This window comes from Colletotrichum higginsianum, chromosome 6 (assembly GCF_001672515.1).
Source record: "Colletotrichum higginsianum IMI 349063 chromosome 6, whole genome shotgun sequence".
Classification (NCBI taxonomy): Eukaryota; Fungi; Ascomycota; class Sordariomycetes; order Glomerellales; family Glomerellaceae; genus Colletotrichum; species Colletotrichum higginsianum.
This window is the reverse complement of record NC_030959.1, coordinates 2,632,214-2,649,620: the sequence shown is the minus strand read 5'-3', so window position 1 is coordinate 2,649,620 and position 17,407 is coordinate 2,632,214. Positions and strand designations below refer to the sequence as shown.

The following is a 17,407-nucleotide window of genomic DNA, read 5'->3' as shown; positions in this document are numbered from 1 at the left end:
TCTGTTTGTACTTAAATAGACGAAGGTAATTGAAAACAAGGAGTTATCTATTTGCCTGCCTGGTTACGCTTTGAGAATTCTTGACGCTCCTCAAAGTCTTTAAGCCGCTCAGCCATAACTGAGCGGAGTACCATCTTCAGCCTGCTAAGTTCAGGCTTCCAACTGGACGCCATGTCGGGATTTCCCCAAACCAAGGCTTCCGATTCTAGTTGCAGTACTTGCGGGAGTGTGCTTTCAACAACAGCCATCTTCAGAGGTGACTCTTTCAACCGTCCGATCCTTGCACCAATTATGGTCGTGTTAACAGCAGATATGATGACATGAGCAGCAACCTTTCTTTCCTGTTGTTTTGGATTGGTTTTCGAAACGTGTTTTCCTTTTTCGTCATCACCATCGCCTGCATTTTCTTCGGGATTAGCATGAAAAGATATTTTCCTTGACGTGGCGGAAAATGGGAAGCACGCCAAGCTGCTCGCCAGTCTTATACCGCCTGTCTCTTCACGATTCTCTATTTTTTTGAACAGTGGAATGCGGTGCACTGCCAGGTTGAACAAACTGGTAGAGACAAAAACTTGAGAGGCCGTCCAGTTCAGGTTGTATGGGATACTTGACAATGAAAACTTCCACTCTTGTGTATACATTGCAGGTTTGAGGAAGAGAGGGATGCGATGTACAAGTCTTGGAGGGCTCCTAGTAGGCTTGCCAGACGATAGCCTCCAAGTGGAGATGTGAAGAGTAAGGTAAAGTGCCTCTTCATGGGTCTTGTTCTCTCTAACAGTGCCTACAAGGGAGGCAACATGTAGATATTGTCCGCATGCTGAAAAGCGACAGTGCATGCAGACTTGGCAACCTGTATGGTATTGTGATTGGAGTCGACGCACGAAGTACTTGTTCCTTCCAAAGTCGGCAAAAAGGACTTCTTCGTTTCCAAGAGGCCAGACTGCCAATTTTTCAGTGGGATGAAACACTGGCGGCGAATCGTACAGAGTGATTCTGTCGGAATGGCAGGCATACCGAAAAACTTGCCCTTTGGCGTTTATATCTTTTGGCGAAAAGGGTAAGATACGTATTTCCATCAGACTTTGTTGCTTGTCCCTGGGCTGTTCCGGGGCTAAGAAATTCTTCACTTTTGTTACCATGGCATCTGCCAAGTCGTCGCCATCGAATTCAATGAAAGAAGGCTCATATTCGCTCGACGAATCGGTGCAATCAGACGCACCAGAGCTGTCTCTACCGGAGCCGTCTCTGACAGAGGATATACGACTCCTGATTGACAGAAGACTGCTTTTCTTGGAAGACATGGACCCTGGAGATGAGTTGTAACCATCGTCGCTCGAGGGGGAGGACTGCGTGCTGTCGCCGACCTCGTCGTAAACGCTTCGGTCGTTGTCGCTCGGGTCTTGACCATCCCATACCAAGGCTTCGTCTATCTCGTTAGACATCTCTTCCGTAGAGCCCTCGCTCCAGGATTCGAAGGCCGACAGTGAGGGTGAAGAGACACTAGAGTCTTCTATTTCAGGGAGAGAATCTTCCATGTCGTCGCCAGACGGCAAACGAGATAGATGACATTCGTGATCCGCGTCGGAGGAGGAACTCTGTGCTTCCTCCTCCCCACTGTAGTGGGCGCTGTTAGAGCACGCTTCACTCTGCGAGGAGTTGCCGCTAGATCTCTCTTCAGATCCTGTTCTGCCGCTGGCTGGACGGTGGTGAGCGGTTGGAGTCCCCGTTTCGACCACGCCCTTGGACTCCGGGGCCGTGTCTGCAAAGCCACCTTCAACTCCCTGACGACGCGTCGCAACAGCATAATACAGTCCATTGCAGGCAATTTCCTCGACGTAGGTCATAGCGTTTCCTGGCGCGTTGACCAACGTCAGATCGGAGTCAGTCGAGAGGGGAGAGAGGCAAATGTGGGAACCAATTCGCAGGATCCGACCATCTTCTGTACTTTCTACGGCGTTGACTCTCATGCTGTTCTGTCTCTCAACCTCGGGGGGATAAAACTTCAAGCAATCAGAGAGGATTTGCATTTTCTTTTGATGTTTGAGCTTTGGCCGCCCCATGCTAGGAGACAAGGTCCAGCGCTCACAGAGTACAGAAGCCGCTGATCCATCCTCATGTCTGGTTTATAAGTTAGTCCTGTTTTATAACCAGAATGAAATTAGAAAGTAGGTATCTCACGCGCGTTTTAGAATGAATATATCGACTTCTGTGCCCTGTGAGTTGGTTCGTTGATATATCGAATCAGTGGCAGAGAATCCTTCAAAACCTGACTTCTCGAGGATGAAGGCCTTGAAAGAGCAAGGTGCTTTGCGAAGAAAATTGTTCTTCGGAAGAGTAGGCCACAGGCATCGATCGATCCGGCCGGGATACTCACTGAGCCGGAAGCTATCCATTGTGAGATGCACATGCCATTCTCTGAGGGCGTATTGTAGTTGCTCGTGAAGGACCTTTCCAGAGTGATATTGCTCAGTAAACCAATGCGGAAAGCTTTTGGGGATTATGTCCTTTGTTGATCTCGTTTCCAGCGAATTCAACTTATCTTGATTTTTGGTTAGTCATAGTTCCCGACTTTCTCGAACCTGGAGCACCAAAGGGACGGCAAAAGAACAACTCACGACTCCCGTTGATGGCCAAGACTTTGAGTACCAAATGAAAGTTGTGAGACTTGATAAACTTCTCCACAGATTGGCAGAGTTGGTGGGAATACGGAAGATCATCCAGATGGCTGTTCCAATATTGCGCGGCGTACTGCAACAGATGTTGGCCCACACTGGACCCGTTTTTCTGTGGCATCAACAATCTTTCCGTTTCTGTCATCAGACATCTTAGTCTAGGCTGCTGCAGGTATTGGAGGCAGCCCAAGGCCATGACCTCTGGTGCTATGCGACACGCGAGAATCGATGGGTTTTTCATGAGAAACATCCTGACTGATGAATGTGAAAGCGTGCAAATTTCCTTTTCCGAGGAGCTGTCGGGAATGGTGTCGATGCGTACCAGAGGGGCGCATATGTCGAGAAGCTTACCGCGGAAAACTCGACTGTCTGGGTGTATATCCTCACCGGTGTTCAGGCTGGAACTCTCTACAGCCTCGCAAAGCTCTGGTAGGGCCAAGGGTCTCCTGGCGTGGATAATACAGGAAAAAACATTGCTATAATCACATTTTCTGGTTAGCAAAATCGGAAACAGCTCACAAAGCTAGACGTGTACCAAGGCTCTTACCTGATGAAGGGGTGATGAGACGGCTTGAATGCCCGAATTCTCTTCTCCAAAAACTTCTCAAAGTCCTCGGGTAATCCTTTTCCAACAACGTTCCAAATTTCGCGTGTGCTAGTTGCGATCTCCATCGACTCTACCATCATAGCTGCCCACAGAAAGTTGCCTTGCACCTGGCTTCGTAGACGCGTCAAAAGCTCCGCCTTTGTCTCGAGCTCTACGTCTTCGAAGTCAACGGACTGCAAGCTTGAACCAACGAATGCCTCAATATCTCCACCATTATCAGAGGAACTGACATGTATGACCTCTGAGTTGTCAAACAAGTCCTTGATTTTTCGGCGATCCTGAGAACTGCACCAAAGCTTTAGCCCTGACAGGTCTTGTGTCGCGATATCCATGAAGAACGAGACCGCTTTGGTTGCGCTTGAGAATCGACCTTTGTCTAAATACTCCTCGTCGAGGCCATCCAAAAAGATGTAAGTTGATTTTGACTCTGTAACCAAGATTCTGATCAGGTTTTGCAAACTCGTTACATCGAGATTCCCTTGAATGGCTTCTGAGACGTGATCGGAGGCCTCTTCTTCTGAGCTCGGGCCATATACCTGAAAGCACAGTTGATCGGCAATGTTTTGATAAATTGTTAGGGGTTGTTGAGGCTCGTCGAAGCTGAAGTAGTGAAATGCAACCATTGAGTTTGGCTCTTGCGACCCCAAATTTTCAATCGTATGCGCACATAAAACGGACTTGCCAAACCCGGATCCACCAACGAGCCAGAGCACGTTGGAACCTGAGTCTGGTCTTAGCCACCGCACGAACTTGGTGTTGTGAGAAAGCCAAGCTCCTGTGCCTGTGTGATGCCTTTCGTGTAGTCGTGTCTGTAGTCGGTGGTTGCTCTCGTTCAGCGAGTCATGGCCTGTGACCCATTTACGGACTTCTCTTCTTCGGTTTTCTGCGTGAAAGCATATGTGTAAGCACCAATCCATGAAATGGATTAAGACGGAAGAAACCGTGCAGGCCGAAGGAGGAATGAGGCTGACCTTCACGTGCTTGCGCCTGGTTTCTGAGTACTTGCTCCAATACAATGCCAGCTCTCTGACGCTCTATTGTAGCATCGGCTTGTTCTCCTCGACGAATATGCTCCTGGATGATGGGAACAAGCTTTCCAATGCAGTCACAGTCCTCTGACATCTCTGCCAGAATCTCGTCTAGCCTCTTGGTGCTGAAAGACGCGAGGGCTTTTCCAGCCAGAAGCAGTGCTGAAGTTGAGCACTGCTCCTCAACTCTCGCCCAGAATTTGATGATGCCAATGTACGAAGATACCAGTAGCTCTTGCATTTCTTCAGACTCGGGAAACAGTTGCTCATAGTCCTTCAGTCGTTTCATCTGACGTGCAAGGCTCTTCAACTGGGTCTCAATCTTCTCAAAGAGACTATCGTAGCGGTGTATGCACTATTGGCATGTGTTAGATATGAAAATCTTATTCGTTTGACACTCACCTCCATAACCGCCTTCAAACCACCCCAAATTAGTGCTGATGGCATTGGATCGGCCTGACCTGGTGGTGAAGTTTAGTGTTCTGAATCTTCTATCTTAACATCAAACGCTTACACAAAGTGCTGATAACTCCGTCATAGTCCTTCAGTACTGTGATCAGAGGTCGCAACCTCCTGCGAGGAACACGCCGAGAGCATTGTTTTTCCAGTTCAAGAACAGAATGATGGATCTCTTCCACAGACGAGAGTGGGGTACCCTCCAGGAAACTTTTGATAAAGCTCGGCACTTTTTTCTTCGTGGACTTATCTGCGAACTCGCGGACCGCGCGACTGAATGCTGAAGTTGAATTTGCCATGTCTTTCAAAATTCGGGACGGAAGTCGCGGAGATGGGTTGCAAATGCTCAATCTTGATAGAGAAATGAAACGCACAAGGCGAGAACCAGGGCTCACTGCGAAATATGCCCAATGATGGACGAGAGGGTCTTTTTGCATGCACGCGTCGGGAGAAGGGGTAAGGGTGAATTCTACGAAAAAGGCGTGACACACTACTTGAGTGAAGAGGGGGGAAGGGGGGGGGGGGGGGGGGGGGGGGACGAAGACAATGCATCAGACAAACAGAAATTAGGCTAACAGCAAGCCTTCCAATATTGATTGGTAACGGCGTACCTATTCCATGCAGTGAAACACAAAGCTGAGAGGCGTCTTGATGCCTAAGCTGACATACATATGCAACTCGCGTATTTCAACCATTGACGAAGGTGTCCCTTTGGACATAAAAATACCTCGTCTTCCAAAGTGCATCATGCAAGGTAGTCCGATTGGACGAGTGTTCACTCGTCACATTCCCGAGTAAGGCAAAACCCCATTTTCTGTTCAACTGTTCTGGTTGCCTAAAAATGAGAGTCTGCCTCGGCCACGTGTCTCAGCTGCTTTTGAAATGAGCCAAATACTTGGCAATCTTTTCATATCGTAGGTTTACCCAGCGGTTCAGCTTTTGCTTCCTCGATGGTAATCCAGCTTTCCACTCTATCTACAACGGCATTTTGAACATGGCGGGTGATCCAGATTATCAACCAGAAGAGATAATCGATTCAATGGAGAAGAAAGTGTTGCAACTGGATCAAATTTGGAGCAGGTAAATAATCACTACTTGCAATATTATCGTCCTGCCTTGTTCTAACAGTCGGGAAAGGAAAGATCGACAATGGCATTATGTGAGAACGGCCAAGGCTAGAACCACGGAGAAGCTGAGCCGTTCCCGGAAGAACCCACTTATAGTACGCCGTATCTGCGGCATGTTCGGTGAGATAGAACATGTCGAAATAGACGTCAAGTCAATGAAGCTCGCGAAGCTTCTCGGGGAGATACTGCATGACTGTCTTGGACTAAAACTCCACAAATCGCCACCGCAAGTAAGCTCAAAAGTGAAGACTGTTGGTACTTGATAGCCCCTGACGCTTACCATTGTAGCTATCACCCCAGGATCTCTACCATGCATGGGACGGGCTTGCATCACACTTGGAGGCTGAAAAGTCGAAGAGTGATTCGGACAACGACCTCATCAGCGACATTCAAGCAGCTCGTGAATATCTCTCCCAAAAGTACAAGGTAGAGATTGAAAGCCTATCCTCACTGCTTCAGCACAACGAAATCACTTACGAACAAGTGTGGCAAATCTTTTCTCCCGGGACTGTGATTTTCTCGGACAACAACGTGCTATGCCAGCCGTCAGCTTCCCTATGTGGCTCTGGCTCCTATCAGTCAGATAAGGACAACAAGTTCTTTGAGATCCGCGGTCGAATACTTACACACGACAGCGAAAACTTTGGTTGGGGATATGAAAGATACCGAATCCTGCCATTTGAAGGGACCAAGAAAATCACCAGCCTCGAAGCGTATCCAATCCGTTACCATCAGGACGCCGAGCCACTCCAGAAAAGTCTCATGAAGAGGGGCCGAGATTACGTTCGATTCACGAGAGAACCAACGTGCCGAGAATACTGTGGACTCGCTGTCCGAATGGAAAGTTCGATGTTGGGGCCTGAGCAGTCTACTCGGTTCAAATCTGAAGGAAGAATCATGATTGATCCGGCTGCTTTCGGTTCTCACAACCCTGACGCATACGAGCTTCTCAAGCCTTGGGTTACGGACGAAGTTGTTGTAACCGACCCGGATTCTTTGAAAGACGAAGACTTGCTGTTATGCAACCATCGAATTCTCGGGTACTCTTTTGTGCAAAAGACATGGGCAGCGTTCTCCGTATCCAACACGAGTGACGTTATTTGGAATGAGGACGCTTTTGATAAGCTTATCATTGCGGAAAAGAAAAGGAGAATGATACGACTTTTGGTCCAGTCTCATAAACCAAATTCGGACGGCTCTTTCGATGACATCATCAAAGGAAAGGGAAGAGGCTTGGTTGGTCTTTTGAGTGGTAGTCCTGGAGTCGGAAAATCGCTCACAGCAGAGGCCGTCGCAGAAGTATCTCACCGGCCGCTGTACAGTGTCTCAGCTGGAGAGCTGGGGACCGACGTACAAAAGGTTGATGATCGACTTGGAATGATACTGGAGATTGTACGGAGGTGGGAATGCGTTCTTTTAATTGACGAGGCGGACGTGTTCCTGTACAAGAGAGGAGAATCTCAAGTGGAGAGGAATGCTCTTGTCAGTATTTTCCTTCGAAGACTTGAGTAAGTTTGATCCTCGAGCCTCCATTCACTCCTCCCCAGCCCTGACTGTACTAATAAGTTTCGCTCCTGGAAAACTAACGAGACACAGGTACTTCAGCGGCATAATTATCTTGACAACCAATCGACAAAAGGATATTGACGAAGCATTCAAAAGTAAGTTGCTGTCTTGACACGTCCAAAATGAAGCAATGTACTAAAGATTGCGTTTAGGTCGCATCCACTTTAAATTCCACTACCCTCCGCTTCATGCTGAGGCTCGCCTGAAGATCTGGGAAAACATGCTGGCTTCTGTTACCGATAAGATGCCAGACTGGAAGCTTAATGACGAAGACATGAGGAGCTTGGCATCAAAGCCTTTGAACGGGCGAGAGGTAATTGGAATTCTTTGCTCGTTATATGATCATAAGTCCACGAACACTCACCATTTTATCAGATCAAGAATGCGGTCTCGTGTGTGGCTTCTATCATACGCGCAAACCAAGAGCCTCTATCGATGTCACTGATCAAGGATATCCTTGAGATTCTTGTCGAAGACGAAGAACCTGAAGATCAATGAACTGACATTGCTGTATTTGAGAGCACTAGCCGTGGATGTGTATCGGGTCGAGAACATGCGGAGAGCCAATGACATTTTTATACACGATTGCTACTTTTCTATTTGCAGTTTTGGCGTTGGAATACATACTATCTTTGCTACATATCTGAATCTCATTTTATCTTATCTGACATCTCGGTGACATGGTGCTTGCAGAAACTAACCGCCCAAGATTTAAAGCCACCCCTATTCTGAGTACATATTCTTCCAATTCCTTTTGTCACACGCAACTATCCACTGCGAATTGGACCCATTCGACAGTCGAGTGCATATATCGGTGAATTTGTCTTCTGGAGTACCAGAAACAAAACACGGGTTCTCAATACTTAGAAGCTTTTATACTATCGTAGAGAGATGTGGTGCCTGTGTCTAGATCCAGAGCATCCTGAACCTCATCGGTTGTGCTCTCCATGAACCTACTCTCATCCCACTCGGGTTTCCAACCAATCTTGTACGCATTGCATGGAATGAGTTGTGGGCTGACAAACCTATTAGCTTGTCTCTGTTACGGACTCCTTCTCACGTAATGCTCACCTGGAGGCTCCCATACCTCGAGTGTATGCTCGTGGCCATCCCAGCTCATCCGCTGCCGCATCATAACTCGGCCAAAACTGTGGCTCCAGGTCTTTTACTAGCCCACGAGAGTGAAGAGCTCTGGCAATGGCTGACATGACCTTCCACCAAGACATTGTATATGCAACGCCGAAGTAAATACCCACTTCGTCGCTCGGGATCGGATCTCCTTGCAATATCTTTTCGATCAGCAGAACGTAGAGCGCTGCAAGGTCAGTGACGTGAGCGGCCGCAGGATGCTGAGATGATTGTTAGTATAAGGTAGGCTGTGTCTGTTCGTTTGTCTTGGTATATGGCCTTACCCCGTCTTGGTCAAACTTGTTGACAATCTTGTTCCTGATGCTAACCCTAACATAAGTAGGGATGCTGACCGATTGCTTTCTACCTTGGCCAGTACCTCTCCCATCTGCCGTTCACCATTAGCTTCAGTGATCGATCTGTACTTTTGTTCTGTAGTTCATCCCGGATCTTGGGAAGTATTACTTACATACGTTTGGGATGACGACAATGTACGTCTTGACTCCCAGTTCCTTCCCCTTTTCAGCAACCATGATGTCTGCCTTGCTTCTATGTTAGCTTTAGGAGGCTCGACATTCGTCTACAGGACTTTGGGACGAACCACTCGAACAGGATGCTGGTCTCCGATTTCTTTCTCTTTGGCAAGAACTGGCCCTGTGTCGCTTATCTCACCGAACGGCCAGCCGTTTTCCTTTGAAAAGGCTGCGGTTACCGAGCTCTGGTTTGAAACCATTAGAAAGCATCAGTTTTGGAGAAAAGGGAACCTTACATTGATCAAGCGTAAGTCATTCGCTCCGTCTTGGCGGCGCTTTCCAAGGGCGCTGAGGAGGTTCGATACAACAACCAGGTCAAAAGATGGCGCCAGGTTCACGATGAAGTCAACTAGTTGACCGTTAGACGAGTTGACGAGATTGAGAAACCGTAGAAATGAGCGCACTCTCGTGACGATGTACATAGTCTTCCACAGCGTCTTTTCTCAGCAGGTCGACCTGGGCCACAGATACACCTGCGAGCTTCGACATGAGTTCGACTTGCTCCTGTGTGCGAACTGCGGCAAAGAGTTTTGCTGTCGTCACGGGCCCGTCTTGACGATTCAAGAGATCTGTGAGGATAGTTCCGCCGCTGAGAGACGATTAGTGAGGCTCAGGTGAAAGTTGATGAAAGAGATGAACACGCACATGTAGCCAGCGGCACCAGTAAGGAGAATATTGTGCACCATGTTGGTTTCAAGTACTTGACAAGATGATGATTGCGAGTGTGATACTTTCTCTTACAGAAACCACACCAGAGATTACCATGCTATTTATATTCCGGCTTCTGAGTACGATAATCCTCAAACCACTTGTGCAAAAAGGTGCTCTGTAGTTACTGGTGATCAGGGATGCGGCGTGGCGTAGGCAATAACGGGGTGATTTGCAAATGATTGGTTGAGAATGGTCCGATGGGATGCCAAACATGTCAACGGGAAATCCGCGCGTTTCCGGTGCCATTTGTCATCTGCCCGTCTTCACTCCATAACCTCCTCCCTAAGCCCACGCAAGGTTAAGAAATTGCGATTCCTTTTCTCATACCCTGAGTTTTACCACTACGATATGGAAATCCGCGGAAATGCCGGCGAGGATGGCCAAAATGAGCGTCCAGCAATCGGCCGACGCTCTGTACGCTGCTTGATACCACCCGATACCCAAAAACTGCTCACGTCTGGGTAATATGAGCTGACATCGTCCATTATCAGTGTGACCAATGCCGTTCACGAAAGGTGAGTTCCTCCACTTATTCTTGTACAAACTGGGTGTGAGAGTAATCTGATAGTTGCTGCTAGATCGGGTGTGACAGAGCATCGCCATGCTCGAACTGCGTTTCCACACGACTAGAATGCACCCACACTATCCTTGCAAGGAAGCCAGCACCCCCGAGGCAAAGAATATTGATATCGGCACAATAGTGAGAAAGAATTCTACCAGCCGTGAGGAATTTTCCTCGATTCTTTGCACACATGCCTAATTGTATTTTCCCAGTGAGCGTAAGATCGACGATATCGCACGCGATATCCTTTTCATCAAATCATCCTTAGGAAGTCACAACGCTCCGAGAGAATCCACCAAGCCACAAGATCGATTTGGGACGCAAACGGTCCAAAATGAGATCACAAGACCTGTCCTTGGGGACTATGCGCCTGCGGAATCACACGCCATCATACCCCAATGGGAGCACTCATTCCATGTCATCGACTTCGTCAAGGCATTTGTGGAAGACAGCAGGCCCGATCAAGGCGAAGAGAGTTTCTCCGGGACCATTTCATCACTCAGAAGTTTGCTCGTTGTCATGTCGAAACCTGTTCTTGGAGGGCAATTTTGTCCAGTCTCCGATCCAGATTCCTCCAGTAAACAGACACATGCGCGCATGCCACCTTTGGACGCAGTGCTTGAGGTCTTGCGATGGGCAAAATGTACGTTTTCGCGAGCATTCACTAAGAAAGCAAAGCTAAGATGGACATTAGCTCACCAAAACTATCTAAGGGTTCAGTCGATCTCTCAGATCCTGCCCCTTCAGAAGTTCGAGGATATCTGTCGCAAGGTTTACTTTGCCGTAGACAGCTACTCAGAGATAGATTTTGTTCTCACGACCGGGTTTCTATCTTACATGTTTGCTGAACACACAGTTTCGGAAGGGTCTGCAAGTTTCCGAGATCATTTCCAGCTCTGTCAGAGGAGCCTCGCAAAAGCCCTCTCACTCCTCCCAATCATGTTACCACCATCCATGGAGGTCATTGCTGCGTTGACATTTGGAGTAATCAAAACCCAATGATTCAAAGCACCACAAACTTCCAGCTAACGACTCCATCCAGACTTTGTTCTCAGTAGAAAACTCTAAAGCTACAGCAGCTTGGAGCTTTATCTCGACTGCGTTGATTCATTGCCAAACATTGGGATACCATCGCCTCCGGCCTCAGGCAATGGGACATGGAGACGAACAAAGGAACACGGAAACCAGCTTGTTTTGGACCGTTTTCAAGTTCGAAAAGGGACTGGCACTCCGTCTAGGACGACCATCTGGGATCCGTGATGCCGAGATCACACTGCTAGCCGAGCCGGACGAGCCCCGAACCACCAGGATCGCCCGGATCCAGGGACAGGTTTACGATCGGCTATACAGCCCAGCCGGCCTACCAATATTATCGGAGCGGAAAGCCCAAGCTATGCAACTTGCTGATGAAGTAAGAAGTATAATAAGTCAGATAGAATCAGAAATATCGGTATGCTTATTACCTTACTCTGTTGCGCGCGCTAATTCCAGGTTAGGCCGCGAAGGAGAGCCTCAAAGATGCCCAGGCAGACCATATGCGCGCTACATATCTCCACAGCGATCTTGTCTGCCATTCCTCCATCCTGACTCTAATTTTGAGAGCAGTTCCTTCGGCGCAACGTTCAGGAATAACAGACGAGTGCGCTTCGGCAGCCCGTGACACGATAGAGGCACATCGACAGTGTATAGAGAGTTTGCGCGGTTGCAGCGATCCAGCAACAGTCGTCAAATACCTCAATTGGTGTGTGAGTTTCCTCTCAGACATGCACGGCTGGCTGATCTTTATGCGCAGGGCCATTATCCATGTCCCATTCGTCCCGTTTAGCATCATTTTCACTTGCGTGGTACGGACCTTCAACTTCGACGACCTGGCCCTCCTGGAACGGTTTGCTGCATCTCTTAAACCAGAGACAACAGATGAAAACTCACCAACGCATCCATACCGCCTTTACGACCTCCTCTGCCAGGCAGCTAGGCTCCACATCACCAGAACCCAGTTCTCGGCATCGGATCCCAACATGACAGGAGACGATTCAACTTTGCTGTCCGATTTCGAGGCTTCGCAGTTCCTTGCAGAGACTACAGGGCCCATTGATGATTTCGTAAATCCCGATCTTCTGATGTTTGATGCCAGCGATTGGTATCAAGGTAATCAGCATTTCATCGGCCTTTTAGATGAAGGTGGACTATTTTAGAAGCCAAACAGGCATCATTTCTATTTGTGATGCCCTGCTACAATGGAACAGTGCGCCTCGAGGATGTCGGTTTCCTCAGCGGGACATACGACCCTGAAGAGATTGTGTCACACGTCCATAACTATAAGCGTAGCAGAACATTGTTGACTCGACCTTTGTATCTCAAGCACCAGTTGATTCATCGAGGCGACTCATCTGCTGCTTCCGACATCGCCATGGCTCTGCTAGGAAGCCGGGGTTTCAGCTCGACCCATCTTCCTCTGCTGATTGTTTACGATTTTCAGGACTGCCCCAGAGCCGTGGCCTGGACGAAGCGCTTGTGCAGTCAGCTGGCCAGGGAACCCGGCAGGTCAGCGAATCGGATGCCTAGGTGAACAACGTTGGCGACGCAGTTTCGGAGGGCCTTGACCGTCTCGTCCATTAACCCAATGCTGGGTTTAAAGTTCGACTGCGGAGCACCCAAGGCGAGCCTCCTGTCTGCAGCGAAGGTTGCCCATAGTTTTGCGGGGTGGGGCCCGGTGATCCTTGTTGCGGGTTTGGGACTCCGCGTTTTCGGTTTCCGCATAACACATTGTCCCAAAGTCCGCGGGACTGTGTAGGCCTTTTGCGTCTAAATCCGTCGGCGGAGTTTATGTCAAATATTATAAGGGAGTCGAAAGATGCCTGGAAACTCATGAGATAATCCGACTTCTCAAGCCCATGCCCGCCACCTTCTCCTTGCGGCCATGACCTCTCTTACCAACCCTGCCATCCCCAAGGGGTCAATCGTTCTAGTCACGGGCATCAACGGCTTCCTCGGCTCGCACGTTGCGGATCAGTTCCTTCAGTATGGCTACAACGTCCGTGGTACTGTCCGCGACGTCAACAAGAGCAGCTGGCTGTGCGACCTGTTTGACGGGAAATACGGCAAGGGGAGGTTCGAGCTCCTGGCAGTGCCGGACATTACTGTCGAAGGGGCATACAATGAGGTGGTGAAAGGTACGTTGCTAATCCAGGGCACCCCTCCAGACCTCGGTCGACTGCTGACCTCGGCGTCTACATGTAGGCACATCTGCTTTCGTCCACGTTGCTGCTGTGGTTGGGCTCAATCCCGATCCGAACCAGGTCATCCCGACCGCTGTTTCGGGCACCGTGAACGCGTTAAAGGCAGCCTACTCTGAGCCTTCAGTGAAGCGCTTTGTCTTGTGTTCCTCGTCGGCAGTGGTGGTGCCTGCGGACCCCGAGACTTACAAGCAGCCCCACGTCGTCACGGAGGATTCCTGGTGCCAGGACAGCCTCAAGTTGGCGTGGGCCCCTCCGCCGTACACACCGGAGCGGGCTATGGCTGTTTATAGTGCGAGCAAGCTCGAATGCGAGCTGACCGTTTGGAAATATCACAAGGAGAACCGAAACGCGCGTCCCGACCTTGTTGTCAACTCAGGTGTGTTTGGCCGCTTGGTCTCGAATGGACAGCATCTCTGACGTCCCATACAGTCCTTCCGAACGGGATATTTGGAAAGTGCCTGGATGTGACAAACCAGGGATACCCCTCGAGTGCCGGGCTGATCCAAGCCCTCTGGTCAGGAGCTCAGGTCCCCGAGTTCATCAGGGCACCCCGTAAGAGTTCTTCAGAAAACCGTTTTATTCGTATGCTAACACCGCACCAGAATACTTTGTGGACGCTCAGGATGCCGGAACTCTCCATGTTGCTGCGGCTGTCCTAGCGGACGTGCAAGACGAGCGGATCTTTGGGTTCGCGGAGCCTTACAACTGGGACAGGATCTTGGGCATCTTGCGTCGGCAGAATCCCGATCACTCGTTCCCTGATGACTTTGAAGGCAGCGCATACCCGCACACCATCAAGCCCAGAGACAGGGCAGAGGAGCTGCTGAAGATCATGGGCCGTCCCGGGTGGACTTCGTTGGAGGACAGCCTTCTGCAGAACACGGAGCACTTGCGCCAAGCCAGAGCTTGACCGGGAAGCTGAAGAGCGTAGCAATGTACTATTTCGGCGGTACTAGCTAGGCAAACTGCAGAGATGCATTAAAGAGCTAGCAAGCAGACATTTATTGAACGCCAGACTTCATATCAAGATTTTGGAAGTTATTTTTACATATACGACTCTGTTGAAATGCCACTGTGGAATTCTGATTTGTTGTGTTCTGCTGAGAGTAGCCGGGTCTGCATATTAAATGGACTGGAATATTCTAGAATGCGTATGCAAAGTTCAGCGAGCACTTATTTGCTGCGAAATAATCATGCCGTAAATCCGCTTCAGCTTGAACTTATCCTATCGCACTAAAAGGCGCAACAACTGAGGGGACTATTTTAAATGGGAATTGTTTGGTCTGCACGAGACCTGTCGTTAACATAAGATCAGTCCCTCGGCCGTATATCCGCTCTCGGGCCGGAATATTCGAGCCCCGCTTTCAGCAGATGAAAGGCCAAAGGGACATGATAAGCCCTTGTGTCGAAAGCTTCTCCTGACTCTAGATATAACCTTAATACCACCCTTTCAAGCACACGGATTCCACTCCACCCATGTGTACATTCCTCTTATCGGAACCAAAGGTAGCTCGTTGGCCATGTGACTCTCATCTGTTTTTATTTTCGCTCAGCTGTTTTCGATTCCATGACCTAGCCACAGATGCAACTAGGTTTTATTCACTGGGCTTCCAAAAACACACAGCCGTCTGATTTGTGCCCACAGCATACCGACCACGGAGATTTTACTTTGCAAGACACGACTGCGTCAAACTCACCAGCTTGCTTAATGATTAAGCGCTCTGGCCCTATTCCTGTTTCAAAAAGCGACAACCGCGCCCAAGATGGAAGGACGGAGGCCCTTGTTCCTCTCCTTCGTGCACTTGTTATTGTGAAGCACAGCAGAGGCACGACGGCACTCTCGCAGTAGTTCTTCGGAGCCAACATAAGCGAGATGTCATGTTCCGAATCGTGACTACTGTATAACGTTCACGGGGTTGCCAATGAATGCGTGGCTGACAGTCGCTCTTGTGGTGCCAATTCCGCTGTCCTCATGCTTTGACCGATGTTTGTGCAATCACTATCCGGATACGAGGGAGTCACCGATTCTGATGCTCTCGGGCTCATGTTCTGTCTCGCTTCAACGGTGATATACACGACCGCCATGCTGTATTGAGGGGTTATCGCTTAAGCGCTTGCTTAACCTTGGTCATTTGCCAACGGTTTGGTGAGGGTTCGGGCGCAAAGGAGCACAGCGAGTCACATGAGAGGATGGTTCAAATGGAGCTTGGTGAACCCACTGGAAATTTTCTCCTTGCAAAAATGATGTAGACATATGACCCCTTCGACATCCCGAGGGAAGAAGAGGTTGTTTGGTCATGTGTACGGTATGAATACAAGCCTTCGGTAATGCTTGCACGTCCCCCCGGCTGAGCGTTCCGAAGTGGGCCCGAACCGGATACTGGTCCCACTTATTGGCGAGCCGATCAGTCGGCCAGTCGGCTGTGAAAAGGGAACCAACCGTACGAAAGCACATGGCGCACCGCATCATCGGACGTTGATATAGGGGAATGATCATGATGCTCATCAGTTTCAGGAACTCACGAGGAGTGAATGTTGTTGAAGTGGTTGTGTTTCACAAAAAAGTCCGGGTCATCCCGCCATCACTACGGCGTCAAAGACGACTCCAGTGTGTCCGAACTCCATCCACCACCCGGTTACTCCAATCTCACGTCATCCAATCCCTCCTCCTCGACGTTTGGGAGGAGGCCCTTTTGAAACAAGTGGACTTCACCGGGAAGAGATGGCCTATCCGTCTTGCCTGCATGCAACCTCGACCGCGAGTGAAGTCGAGCCATGGAAAAGTGTGAATGCCGGACAACCACCGAGACGAGAGAGAGAGTTCCAGGGTCGAAGCAATCTCTTCAACCGAGCTCACGAACAGATGCTGCCGGCTGTCGCGTTCATCCCGAAGATGTGCCCCTCGGCCCTTCCGACTGCCGGAATTCATTTTGCTCAACCCCACGTCCAGGGGGCTAATTAAAATCCCTCCAAAACACCAAAAAGTATAGTGATAGAATGCTTTGTACAGTTACAGCGGCCCCCGAAGTAGGTAGACACGGAAGATCCCTAAGCAAAAGCGGCATGTGATTTCTAATCAACCCCTCCATTTTACCCCTCCATCGTCGGTCGTCCCGCGACGCCAAACACCAAGCAACCTAACTAAAGGAGGGGCAAAAGGGAAAAAGCCCCAGCGAGAAAAAAAACGGCAAATAGAGAAAAATCAATCTCTAAAGCCCCCCCCCCACTAGAATCGCAAACGCGCCCTTCGCTCAACGGCGCATTTACCATACCTTATTCCTTTTCCTTTTCTCCTCTTTCCTCTCTCTGCCCGCCTGTCCCGTTCTAGAACTCTCGTCTCCTGGGAAACACCCAATCCCGTCTGTCCTCTTTCCAATGTTGACGTGATCTAAACCTCACCAGCGGAGCACCCCTCGTCTGTTAGAACCAAACTCGGAGCCCAAACCCAAACCATAACCCCCCCCCTTCCCCCACCACAACCGCAGCGCAGCGCAGCCGCCGCCGCCGCCGCCGCCATCGATATCGGGCTGAGCCGCAACTTCACCATTCCACCATTCCATTCCACCTTTACCACCTTAACCAGGCGACAAGGGCTCCCCATTCGACCAACGAACCGCCCAGCCCATTGCGCAATCGCAAGGCGCTGAAGAAATCCCACGCGACACCGGACCCACGAACGACGCCCTGCCTATTTCGCCTTGTTTTGCCTTGCTCTGCCCTGCATCGTGAGCCAAGGCCCCTGGTCTATCGTCTGACGTCTTATCACATCCCTCTTCCC

The 17,407-nt window shown here is 49.7% G+C and overlaps 5 protein-coding genes across 5 annotated transcripts; 3 read left to right on the top strand and 2 right to left on the bottom strand.

Annotated features, from left to right (window-relative positions):
- Nucleotides 1-47: 47 nt before the first annotated feature.
- CH63R_09193 (Zinc finger protein) lies at nt 48-5,062 on the bottom strand (the record flags this gene model as incomplete). The annotated part of the gene is made up of 7 exons (XM_018304167.1): nt 48-2,118; nt 2,179-2,539; nt 2,616-3,148; nt 3,220-4,162; nt 4,221-4,662; nt 4,710-4,768; nt 4,822-5,062. 7 exons carry the CDS (start codon nt 5,060-5,062, stop codon nt 48-50), a joined length of 4,650 nt encoding a protein of 1,549 aa, XP_018156190.1.
- A 1,725-nt stretch (nt 5,063-6,787) lies between these two features.
- Nucleotides 6,788-7,954, top strand: CH63R_09192 (AAA family ATPase; the record flags this gene model as incomplete). Its single annotated transcript, XM_018304166.1, has 4 exons — nt 6,788-7,398; nt 7,487-7,551; nt 7,609-7,769; nt 7,832-7,954. 4 exons carry the CDS (start codon nt 6,788-6,790, stop codon nt 7,952-7,954), a joined length of 960 nt encoding a protein of 319 aa, XP_018156189.1.
- Nucleotides 7,955-8,312: 358 nt separating this feature from the next.
- On the bottom strand, nt 8,313-9,803 carry CH63R_09191 (Nad dependent epimerase dehydratase family protein; the record flags this gene model as incomplete). The annotated part of the gene is made up of 9 exons (XM_018304165.1): nt 8,313-8,472; nt 8,528-8,805; nt 8,869-8,908; nt 8,964-9,003; nt 9,054-9,126; nt 9,186-9,302; nt 9,354-9,466; nt 9,522-9,706; nt 9,763-9,803. The coding sequence occupies 9 exons, from the start codon at nt 9,801-9,803 to the stop codon at nt 8,313-8,315; spliced, it is 1,047 nt and encodes a 348-aa protein (XP_018156188.1).
- Nucleotides 9,804-10,987: 1,184 nt separating this feature from the next.
- Nucleotides 10,988-12,585, top strand: CH63R_09190 (C6 transcription factor; the record flags this gene model as incomplete). The annotated part of the gene is made up of 3 exons (XM_018304164.1): nt 10,988-11,374; nt 11,538-11,801; nt 11,896-12,585. The coding sequence occupies 3 exons, from the start codon at nt 10,988-10,990 to the stop codon at nt 12,583-12,585; spliced, it is 1,341 nt and encodes a 446-aa protein (XP_018156187.1).
- A 725-nt stretch (nt 12,586-13,310) lies between these two features.
- On the top strand, nt 13,311-14,539 carry CH63R_09189 (NAD dependent epimerase/dehydratase; the record flags this gene model as incomplete). Its single annotated transcript, XM_018304163.1, has 4 exons — nt 13,311-13,563; nt 13,631-14,005; nt 14,059-14,181; nt 14,232-14,539. The coding sequence occupies 4 exons, from the start codon at nt 13,311-13,313 to the stop codon at nt 14,537-14,539; spliced, it is 1,059 nt and encodes a 352-aa protein (XP_018156186.1).
- Nucleotides 14,540-17,407: the final 2,868 nt, after the last annotated feature.